The sequence below is a fragment of the Tyto alba genome, unplaced genomic scaffold, assembly GCF_018691265.1.
Source record: "Tyto alba isolate M040663 unplaced genomic scaffold, T.alba_DEE_v4.0 Super-Scaffold_1000006, whole genome shotgun sequence".
NCBI lineage: Eukaryota > Metazoa > Chordata > Aves > Strigiformes > Tytonidae > Tyto > Tyto alba.
In genome coordinates, this window is record NW_024881272.1 from 19258906 (window position 1) to 19271071 (window position 12166).

General features: G+C 37.8%; 1 protein-coding gene across 3 annotated transcripts in view; it reads left to right on the plus strand.

Moving 5' to 3' along the window:
• Window positions 1-12166, plus strand: part of COL24A1 (collagen type XXIV alpha 1 chain) — a 149955-nt gene that overhangs the window by 105156 nt on the left and 32633 nt on the right. For 2 of the 3 annotated variants that reach the window (XM_042785720.1, XM_042785722.1), the window contains 9 exons: window positions 870-923; window positions 1287-1331; window positions 1448-1492; window positions 2764-2817; window positions 5809-5862; window positions 6875-6928; window positions 7149-7202; window positions 8511-8564; window positions 9155-9262. In XM_042785720.1, the coding sequence (XP_042641654.1) occupies window positions 870-923; window positions 1287-1331; window positions 1448-1492; window positions 2764-2817; window positions 5809-5862; window positions 6875-6928; window positions 7149-7202; window positions 8511-8564; window positions 9155-9262 (522 nt within the window). The remainder of the gene's footprint in view (window positions 1-869; window positions 924-1286; window positions 1332-1447; window positions 1493-2763; window positions 2818-5808; window positions 5863-6874; window positions 6929-7148; window positions 7203-8510; window positions 8565-9154; window positions 9263-12166) is intronic. The other variant, XM_042785724.1, reaches the window with a different exon arrangement.

Here is a 12166-nt window from a genome sequence, read left to right on the forward strand (position 1 = left end):
TGTGACCCAAGACGTACAGCTCTCTGCAATGCAGAAATGCACTCTGAAAATGCAGATCATTTTCCTCTACACACTGCAAGGCCTGCCCAGATGCCACCAAGAAAGCTCTTGTGTCTCATCCTCCCACTGCATAGTGCTGTAAAGAGCCTGGGTTTGTCTTGATACTATCTATCTCTTGCTTTAAAGTCGTCATTGGTTTTAGGCTGTTATTAACTGTTTTTATTTTCCGTACTGAAACAGCATGGTGTTTAGAATTATGGAAACAACCCCCTAAGTCAGCACAGATAAAATATCCTTTTTCATTTTGCTCATGATTTACTTTAAGGATTTTTTATTTGCTTGTAAACTGATGGATTTTGATTTCCAATCTTAAATAATAATTTCTGAATGTTTTGGCAATAAATATTTGCCATACTGTAATAATATAATATTGCAGGTTATCTTTGTTCATCTCTTGGTTATAAAAAATCAGTTTACAAGAGACAATTTAGTCTAACAATAGAGTATGTCACTATGCAAGATTATAAATTGTTTTTAATCTTGCCTCAGACTGGTTTACTAATGGAAGAACTTTATCTGACTGTTTTAGAGTCTTACTAGCAAGCTGGATTTCTGCATATACAACTTATAATATGCTCAAAAGCAAGTGCTCCATATAACTAGTGCTCATCTAAATTCTTCTAAATACATGTCTGTTGCATGTGTACAAAGTGGATGGAAAAGAGAGCAGAAAATATCAGCCTGCAAGCTGGCTCCAACAGAGAACCTGAACATTTTGTTTACGTATTGTTTTTAAAAAATATCATCTCACTGATGATAACCAAAACTAATGCATAATTATTATTCTAAATTACTTATTCAATATTCAGGGGCCAAGAGGTCTAGATGGTCCTCCAGGAGAAGCAGGAACACAAGGAATTAAGGTGAGTGCTTGCATTGCTTGGTACTATACAAAACATTGAGATACATCATAGCATATAAGAAAACAACAACAATAACAACAACAAAAAAACCAACACCACCACAAAAACAAACAAACAAACAAACAAACAAACAAAAAAACAGAACACCAAGCCAGCATGTCAGAATTTATAAAGTTCCATTTAATCCAGGAGGAGATTTGCAAGCTTCTGCCTTCTTCAGGTATTTCCTTATTATGGTATAAGCCCATCTAAGAATGAATCTGCAATTCCCGCAGAGTTACTCAGCATTTAAACTGACAAAAACTGTATGCGGCTTATCTAGCAAATGCACATAGAATTCACACACTGTTTGTTATTTGTCAGGGAGAAAGAGGTGATCTGGGAAAGAAAGGAGTTCCTGGTCTCATTGTAAGTATTGGAGCCAATCGTTATAGTAAGCCTTAACATAGTTACTACTAATTTCTGACCTGTTTTTAGAACTTATCTGAAGCCAGCATTATCTTTCAATATTTCTCTTTGGCCAGGGTAAAGCTGGAAATCCAGGAGAAAGAGGAGATCATGGTGCACCTGTGAGTATAAAATTCTCTAGTACTTTTACCAAAAAAACCCCACAAAATCTCATACTTTGTTTCACACTCAGGTATGAAGGAATTTGTCTGCTTTAGAGCAGCTGGAAAACTCTGACAGTATGGTTTTCATTTATTCATACAGAGAATCATGGACAGAAGTGAGAGTATGTCTGAACATGGTCTAGTTTGATACAAGAGCAGTGTTTTCTTCAATGATGTGCCACAGAATACAGTATGATATCAAATTACAGAAGAAATACCATTGTAGTTAGTATGGGAGTCCTAGAATTTGCTTTGTTTTTTTCAGTTTTATTATAGTTTTAAGGGAGAAAGTCACTGTGAGATAGAAAAATAATTATTTGATAGATTTTAGAGTAGATGTGTACTTTAGATGTCAGGCTAAATGTAAAAAAACATGTAAAATGTATATCACATGTATAGGAGAAAATTCCTTTTTTTAGGGAATTTTTAAATGGAAATCTAACATATTCTATTTGAGGCTTTCTTTTACAAAGAAGGTTACCAGTCTTTCCAGATTTTCAGTAAGAAGGAAGCAGAAAAACAGAAATAAAGCAGTAACAGTGATTTTTTGCTGAAATTGAGACTCAAAATGGTGGTTGTCACCGTAGTTGTTTTGCCTCTTCTGCTCAGATTTAGGAGCTTGTTGCCCCTCACCTTTGACATGATGGGTTTTCATTTCCTCTTCATTCACTAGGACTTTTAGATATATTTATATATATGGAAATGAATGAAGCAAAGCCTCATTAAGTTGAAATGATGTGAATTAATACATTTATTGCAAAATACAAGATACTGTTCTATTATTCCTACAGCTACAGTTTCTAGAAGAGAGCAGACAGATATGCTATGAGCCAGGTTGAGCAGAAAGAAAAGTGGGCTGTGAACCTTACTGATCATCTCAAATACAGTTTGTAGGACAGGACACTCATAACATTATGTTTAGGCCCATTGTGCACACACAAGAAGTACAGGAGTCTAAGGAGAATGGTGAGGAACTGGTAAATGATGGGTCAGCTAAGATCCATCCCTGTGTAAAAGAAACTGAGGAAAAATTTGTTCAGGGCTCCCCCATCTGCCACAGGAGCTAGTGATGTGGCAATGCATGTCAACCAGGAGACAAGGCTGCATATATTTCTCGGATGTTTCTGGGGAAGTTATTGAGTGAGCAGAAATAAGAGATGAAGTGGATTTTCACAGAATATGAAACATCTTGTTTCCAATGATTTTTTAATTTTATTTTAATCTTACAGGGCTTGCTTGGGCCTCCCGGAATGACAGGAGACAAGGGACCGATGGGAGAGCCAGTAAGTTGATCCTTATGCCTGCTTAAAAATTTTTCCACCTATTATACTGAATTCCCTGGTAATGCAAGCTCCATTTTACCAAGATTCAGTTTTGACAGTTGTGGTTAGATAGGAATTGGGGCAATTGTTCCAGAGCTGCAGGGGTAGAGTCTGCCTCCTTTGCTTAGCATAACTTGTTCATAAGGAGACCCGTTAATCATGGTGGGAAGCACTGTGGTAAGGGGTGCACAAGATAAGAAAGCATGACAGAATCTGGACCACAATATTATGTGACTTTGTGCTGCATTGAGGTATACATCTACTTTATGGATTATGTAAATATATATGCCAATACAGATACTAGTGGGTTTTTTTTCAGGGAAATTTTAGGATAGTTATTCAGGAACTCGGGGACCACATCTATTTGGCAGGTTAAATTTTCAATAGAAGACAGACTGTTGTAATAAACCTCAGACATTCCTCTGCTGGACGTATTCTTCTGATTGTTATTAGCTCAAAGCCACACTCACTTTTATGTGGCTAATATTGTAACAGATCATGCAGAATCTGCAGCAAATATATGCAAAGTGCTTCAAGGTGTAGCCATGACAGGAACAGTATTGCATCACCATCTCTGGGGGTAAATCAGATCATATAAATACAGTGAAAGAGTGTGTGTTGTCCTAGGGGGACCTGAGAGAAGGCTGCCATTTTACAGTGCAGAAATCTAATAGAGTTGTCAAACATCCTGTGTTTTCATTGCTTCTGAAAAGTTATTTTGCACATCAACTGGCATATAGTTCATTTAAATCTTGAAAGTGAACTGTTGATATAAGGTATATTATTTCTACTAATTATTATTATTATTTCTAATATTATTAATTATTATTTCTACTAATTCATAGGCTGACATGCTTACAGAAAGCAATTGCACATTTTGGGGTGCTAGAAAAATACCAACGTTTATTTTGGTAAATTTTCTTTTGGATATAATTGCCTACTTAGCTTGAGCTGGCAACGTAGGAGTGGCAAAATGTTTCAACAGAAAATATGTTTTCTGACAATTATTGGAATCCTGTCATTTCGTCCCTTTCATTTATTTTATCTGATCTTTGTTTTGTGACATCTGAGAGCCTTACAATGGAAGGCTTATACATAAAATTCCTCCCATTTTCTGGTCGAATCTGAATTTTCATATATATAAAAAGACTATCAGCCTTATCTAATCTAAGTAGTCTGCTCTTGAGCAACCTACATTTTTGTTGTGCTCATCATTGTAGAATCTACACGTGCAGTGTCAGAGGTAAGAAAAGCTTAACCTGTGAACAAGATACCTTTTCTTTTAAGTGCTGAAAGAGTAAAATGTCTTCAGAAAATGGTCTGTGGAGCTAGAAGGAAGTGACAAAAATGACACAAGATGTCATGATATAAAATGTGTGGCTCTTTTTTTAATTGCCCATCCAAGCAGCTTGATTTCATCTTCTGTCAGCTGGTTACTGCATGAAAGGCAGGTACTGAAGCAGTTTCTCTGGCCCTGTCACTAGTTCTGCACAAAGCAGAAAAAACTCTAATTACTGGTGGAGAAGCAGAGAAACGTAAGCAGTTAGAACTATTTCTAGAAACAGGCTTGATCTAAATTACACTCCAACTTTACCTACTTGTCAGACATTTCAGTAAAATTCTTCTTTGCAAATTACCTGTTGTTAATGGTTAAAAGGAGTCCTTATATTGCTGTAAATGTTTGGCTTATGAAATTCCCTGAAAGTCTCAGGGGAAAGATACATTACCAATCCAGCAGACTTAGCTCCATGGTAATATTATGAAAAAGTACTTGACTCATTAATCAAACTTAAGCTTTGTGGCACTTGCCTAGTGGAATGCCATAGAATTGCTGCAAACAAAAACTTGATGGACTTAGTTTAGGACCAAGTGAATTCTCAGTGGGAAATTAACTGCAGTTTCAGTTGTTCACACTTAAATGCCACTATAGGGTAAAATGTATGCATCTGCTGAAATCCTCTCAGTATTATACAGTTTATATTGTTTTTACAAGGGAAGCATATACTCGCGTTATCACTGCCAAGTCATCAGAAGGAGCAAAACCATATGCATGGTCTGTAAGAGGAAGTGAAACAAAAAGGAGTAAATATTTGCTTAAAAGGCTTCTATCATAAATATGGGTAGCAGCATCTTTCTTTTACATGAAAATAATAGATCAACAAAAGGTTTTGAATTTAGAATGTACTTAAACACAGATGAGTCCCAAAGGGGTAAATGGACATGAACTTTCTGAAAGTTCAAAAACGGGGTACATCCAGAGAGTTGATTTATCTTGACATACGTTCATAGTGGCTATGGAATCATCTGTAAGCTGTTACAGGCAACCCCCCAGCACATAAATCCCACTCTGTGAGCAGAGATAGACAATATAACATGTGCAGAGAATTTGAGCATGCCACTTCAGGAAACGATCCTTACATGTTACTGCAATAAATTTATTACTTACAGTAGGTCTTGTAAAAAAATGCTCGTAGTATAATTACTAATATTACCAATAAGGTTATAGCCCTTAGTCCATTACATCTCAGTGACTGTCCTGTATAAACGTTGCTGAATCTATAGTGAAGCACCCAGTAGTTGTTTTCAGTTAATTCCATACCCAACTGTAGGCTTTTCCACAAAGCAAACCAGACAGTCTAACAAACCTTAATTAAACAAAGTCTCAGTTAGTCAAGAGGAGAGCTTAGTTGAGATAACAATTTACTTTTGGTCTAAAAGAAGAGACATCTCTGCTATTATTTGAATTCTGTTATTTTAGTGTGTTGATTGGCAATGAAGTCTTCCGTACTGTATACTGTCATGGTACTTATATACACTGTTGGATTGAGGAGGAAAGACAATGAAATACACTTCCTTATGCTAATTGGAGAGTTCTGAAGAGACAAAGTCAAAACTACACAGTGTAATTTAAAGTTAATTGAATGATTCATTAAAAATTTTGTTTAATGCCAGGGTACAAGAGGACAACCAGGGGATCCTGGCCCTATTGGAGAAATGGGTTTTGAGGTGAGCTTTTAATCATTTATATAGTAATTACAAGCACTCAAGCAACTGAGTAAGCCTGGACAATGCGTTTAGAAACCATTTTTTTTGTTACCTGCAGCTCACTTAAATACCATGAGTTGGCTGAGAGACTCTTAAAGCTCTTACCAAATAAAAAGTCTAAAATAAGTAGCTTTTTCTGGTTTTCTGTGAGCACTTTTTTGGGGCATACATTCATGACATCTGCACCTAGAAGGTGAATATTTAGTTGAGCAAATGATCCCTTTTTGAATTTTTTTGAAGCTCCATTATCCTTTACAGTTAAACAGTAGAACACCATTAATCATATATCCTTGCAAATGGTAACTGAAGAAAAGCAGCTGCAGGCAGTCATCTTGCTAACTTTTACTCTATTTTTTGCATTGTTTTTAGTATCTATTTGAAAGAAATATGACAGTATGTATTAGCCACATTTGGAATGAAGTGGCTAAAGGATGAGCTCACTTAGAACAGGAGGGATTTGGCTTATTCAAAGAAATGCGCTACCTCAGTCACCCAAAATCCAGTCTTCTGACTATTAAAAAAAGGTTAAATGTAAACTTTACAAAACGCAATCTGATACCATTAACTCTTTAAGGGCTGAAGACTCCAGAAAGGGCTTTGTTCTCAAAGACTATAGGTAGTTGGCTCCGAATCTAAACAGTGATAAAGTTGTCAGTCAGATTTACACAAGATAGATGATTGCTCAGCCTGTTAATAATTTATGATGAAAGGTACAGGCTTAGTGGTATTACTAAGACTTCAATATGTTCCTGACCCTCAGTGCAATTCCTAAACTTCTCCTATACCCTCCTTTCTTTTCTTCTGTTGGGCTCTAGTAAGAACAAAGAACTGTGTTGTCTTAATTTAATTTTCCAGACATGCATCTTACCCAGTGTTTCATGCCATTTTTCTGCTTCAATTTTGGCTGTATTACTTGGTGGTTGTAAAATTATTATTGGTGATCATGTGTAACAGTAGCTCTTGTACCATGCAGGGACCTCCTGGCCCTGAAGGAGAACCTGGCCTGCAGGGAGAACCAGGCGCAAAGGTAAATGTTGAAATTACTCTTTCTCATGCTGTTTAAATTTTCAAATTTCCATAAGTGCAAATGAGTTATCTGATTCATTAGCCAAGTAGATAGTGATACAGGAAAAGACACGTTAAGAAATATTGTTATTGTCATGATGACTACGCTATCTGTAATCCCGTCACTGTTAGGAATAGTGTCTCTTCAAATCCAATGATTTATTTTTCTTCTGCTATTCCAGGGAGACATTGGACCTGCTGGGAAGGCTGGAGAACCAGGAGACCAAGGTTTAAGGGTAAGCTATGGATGCAAATCTTCCAAAAAAGAAAGCATGTTATGAATGTGTCAGAAATGCAGGTTGAGAAACCTTAATTTATAAGAGGATTTCAATAAGAAGCTATTTTCAGATATCGTTAAAATAAAAACCTAACAAGTTAAAAAGAATATTGAGTATAATGTTGAAATATTTCCATCTAAGTGTCTCACATCAGTGAGAGACACGCAAGAGTGGTTTGAGCATGAAGGCAAATCCAAGGATGTCCAGCCCAGTTGTTAAGACGACAGCAACAGTAATGCTGAGTACGGATAACCAGTCTAGATGAGATAATGGGAACATTATAGTTTCAGCAGAGTAGGATATTTCTCTGTACCACCATCTAAAGTGGCTGATTTGCTTCTGGTGCTGTGGATGGCTCATTTGACACTTGATTTTACACTTGTGGCCCTGATTATTCTTCCTGTGCATCTTATCCCCCTCATCTTACCCAAACAGTTGCCTACCTTTAAAGGCTGAAAAAACCTTTTAAAGTGCTAAAAACTGATTTTATCCAGCATGCTTTTAAAAGAGCATAAACTATACCCTTTCAGACTTAAGTTGTACCCTTGAGCTGTCTTCTTCCATTAACTTCTTGCTGTCATCTTTTCCTCCTGCCCAAAATCTCCAGTGAGGTGCATTCTACAACTCTGCCTGCCCTTGAAAGAGAGTAATTTCTGACGCTGGTCCACAGTGGGTGCTCTGGACTTAACTATATCACTATGTCTGAAATACTATGTTATTAGTATAGGGCAGCTTTTATTTGTTATTTTACTACCTGCATCAAAATTTACAAGTTGCCCATATCTTTACCTGAGAAAAGCAAATATTCTAAAATAACATGGTGCCAATACTGTTGGTAAATGATGAGTTTTTCATGGCCCTAAACTGAGGCACTAAATATACCAATATAGTAGTTACTCACATAAACGTGGAAGTTTCAGGACACAGTAGGCATATTTTTGAGGTTACTGTAATTACATGTTGTATACTCTGAAACCAAACAATGTCAGTGCCACTGTCCAAATCTCCAGGCTTTTATGAACAAAGTATTGCCTCATTTTTGTAATGTTGATCATCTTTTATGTTTTCCTGTGTTTGAGACTCACAGGACTGTGACTGTCACTGTAAATCATTGAAAAATTAAGACAAATAAAATATAAAAGCTATATAAATGTTGTCCAAAAGATAATAAGCACATATAAAACTAGTCTGAGTTCTTCCAAGGCAATACTTCTATGTCAAGAAGTTTAGGCAATAACTTTGTTTTCAACTGTTCCTTTCTATAAGGGTGAACCAGGACCTCAAGGAGAAGACGGTGTTCAAGGAAAAGATGGCCCAAAGGTACATTCAGTTTATGTTGCAGATGTAAAGCAATCGTATTAGTTTAAACACCCAAAACTCTTTTTTAACTCCTATTCCACCAGGTCAACAGAGCCCATGTGCATACGCTTAGTTTTAACATAGAAGATGCTGTATATTACAGGCCTCCCTGTGCCTTTTAGACACACACCTACCCTGCAAGGGCTGCAAAGTTGAATGGCTTGACAGAGAAATGCAAGATGGAGAACTGAGTACAGCTTATTTCCTTGGTGACTATGATGCTGGAGAGAGCAAGCCCAAGGCTGCACCACTCCCCGTATTGTGCCAGGTGCCAGGACAGGGGTTGTCACAGAGGACACCCTCAGGTAGTTGGTGAAGGATGGGGCAAAATCTGGCTGTGTGAGTGTATGAACGAGATAGAAAGGGCTTTACCCTAACTTGGAGGCTGATCTGAATTTGACTGGTAGGATTCCCACCAGTTGTATTGTGCTTTTTATTAAACTTGAAGATTCAGAATTCACTTTTCTCAAGAATAAGTAATTCTGTAGCAGCAGCTTGACTAAGCTGGGTTTTTTTGGTTTTGTTTTTGGTTTTTTTTCTGCTTTGTTTAGGGAGACCCCGGAGACCAGGGGCTTCTTGGAGAAGGTGGTGAAAAAGGAGAGATGGGGTTGCTGGGAATTGCTGGACCCCCCGGTGAACCTGGAATAATGGGCATTCCTGTAAGTGTTTCCAGGTTTAAGTGGACTTCTTGCTCATTTGCTTTTTGTATTTTTTTTTTAATTTTGCTTGTTTCTTTTATTTTTTATTTTTTGATTTTATATTGCAATTAGAGATAAGCATCTTTAAATTAGCTTGCCTCCCTTTTCTATGTGGTTCAACTTTTCAAGGTTGGTAGAGAGAGGAGACAAATGCTTTTCCTAGCTTGAATCTGGGACCTCTTAGCAGATAGTGATTCCTCCAGACACATACATCACACAACCTGGAGCCTCTCACTTCAGATCTCTCCTCTCCAGACAAACTTCTGTCATTAGTCTCTATCGTCACCTTCATTTGGAGACTGTGAGCAATCCCAAGGTAATAGATCATTCTTTAAATTGTAAAAACACCCAAAGAATTTGGCAAGATGCATATACTACCATAAATTGTGCTGTAAGATCTTTTGTTTTGTATCACTTTCGCTACTTATAGTGCTGTTTTACTGTCCCAGGGCTATCTAGTTTTTAGTTTAGATTAGAAGTTCCTTGGGGCAAAGAACTGCCATTCTGAGCAGCTTGTAAATGATGAAGCATTAGGCCTTATAGCACACAAAGTTTGGCTCCAATTTAAGATTTTGTGCTAATGTTCTTACCACATACATGCTTAGCTGTCATTCCTTTTAATAAACCTTAACAACAAAAGGTAGGTCTAAAAATAACTTTCTAGAAAAAGTTATATCCTGAGCACTGAGGTTCCTTTAGTTACAACATTATTGCAGAACAGACACCAATAGCACAGGATTTCTTAAAGTGTTGGTGAGCATTATAGTGCCTTCTCTGGTGAGAAATACAGGGCAGATCAAAGGTGACTTAAAAACAGTATCATATGACAGATATCAGATAATCCAAATTACTCCTGGTGTTGATTCCCGATCAGTTGGATGGCCTGTCTTTCCAAACAGTGGTCTTTCTACACTGCTCCCAAGGTGTTGTAAAGACAATGTTATGGATGCTGTCCATCCCGTGCTGGAACTGACTTCCAGAAATGAGGGCCTATCATGCCAGGAAGTGCTGCTTCAGATGATAATTCTGTGCTGTGATGCAATGTTGTCTTTGGTTGACCTCTTAATTTTTCAATCACCCTATAATGAGGCATATACTATAAAAAGTAAGGAGCAGAAAGAAAGAATTTCATCATTCCATTTTGTTCTTAAAAGACATTTATTCTTTAACTAACTTAATTTTGTTGCCTCTGTGAAATTAATTAAATAAATATGTCATGAGAGCACAAGTTGCCATAGACAACTGAAACAGAGATCGCAGATGGAAAGAAATGGCAGCAAGCATACATAGCTCAAATAGTAAATGAGCATTGGGATCCATAGTCAACATTGTTAGATCAGTTTGCGTATTTGTTCTGTCATCACCCCTAGTAGCTCAAATCTGTCTATAAAATCTATTTTGCTGAAACTTTAGGCAACTTCTTAATGTGAACTAATATTTTGGAGCACAGTTTCCAAAGCAAGTATGTAGCCTCAAATCAGCCGTCAGACTCCCCTACCAAAAATCATCATGTTCTCATTCACAGTCCTCTGGCTGCCTTCTCTGTAGCTCTTATGTGATGCTGGAGTCTGAGTAAACATCAGCTGGAGGGCCAGCTGTCAATGGCTGTGAGCACTGTCCCCTCTGTCCTCTAAGCATCAGTGTTACAATCTGCTGCCTTTAGTCCTGAGTTCTTCACAGTGAACTACTCTCCTAGCAAAGGAAAAAAATGCTCTGTTAGTTGTCAGCACACTTAGTGTGCCGCAGAACAATTTTTGTTTCTGATACAGTGATATCACCCTGACTTTTTTTTTCTATTTTGGGTTGGCAATTCTGGAGCAGCTCAAAAGTTTCAGACATTGAAATTAGCATAAAACAGCTCGGCCCTGGCATATCTACATTGTATGTAACTATACTTGTATACAGTAAACAACATCAGCAGTGCTGCTGTGCCTCAGTGAGACAGGCGAGTCTGGCAATTCAGTGTTTGGGAGGATGTGGTTAGCAGGGGATTTTTCACGTTTCTGTTCCACACATTCCAAAGGCGGCTGCAGAGCTGCCTCCCTCCCCAGTCATCCTCCCTGGCGTCTGGGAGTGTTCCCAACACAGTTTTGGTTTGACCTCCTTTTAGGGATGCAGACGGATCATAACATCCTGGTTTAAACATGGAAATTGGTTTCCTATAGTCAATTGTCTGAGGATTTTATTGGGGGCGAAAGTAATATTACATTTTGCTTAAACAAAAGCTTACAAAGCAACAAATAAGCTTCACAAATCAGTTTCAATTATATTTACCCTGGCTTATCACCACAATGACTAAAAAAACCTCAAATGTATCTCCCTTTATACAAAACTGAAGCTAAATTACCTCCTTTAACTCACAGAGCTTTTGCATAATTTTGAAGCTGGTGAGCAGTGGACACATCCATCCCTTTGGGAGGGTCATTTTTTGAGGTGACCTAGAAGGCAGTGGGGCTGTAGCTCCACAGCACCCTTCAGCTGCAGGCAGCACACACAGTCACCAAGAGGCGGGCAGTGAGGCGCCAGCACTCACTGTCTTAGGTCTCTGCTCTACCGCAAGTAGTGCCAGGGCCCTGCTCTTCGCACTTGGCAGCCCCAAGGTTTTCTTAGTCTTCCTCTGTTTGTGTACTGTATTTGTATTTCTCTAAATCCAGTGGTTGTCTTGAAGTAATTTTATTCCTAAAGTAATATTTTCTGTGTGGACAAGATTTATTGGGGTTTTACCCCTTATTTTCAGTGCATTTTCACTAGTCTGATAAGTGATCCCTGATGCTTGCCTGCTTGTTTCTACTGTAACTTGAAACAGTCCTACTAACTTGCCACAGTTAATGAGATTATTCCTCCCACCTTTCGGCATTACAAAAG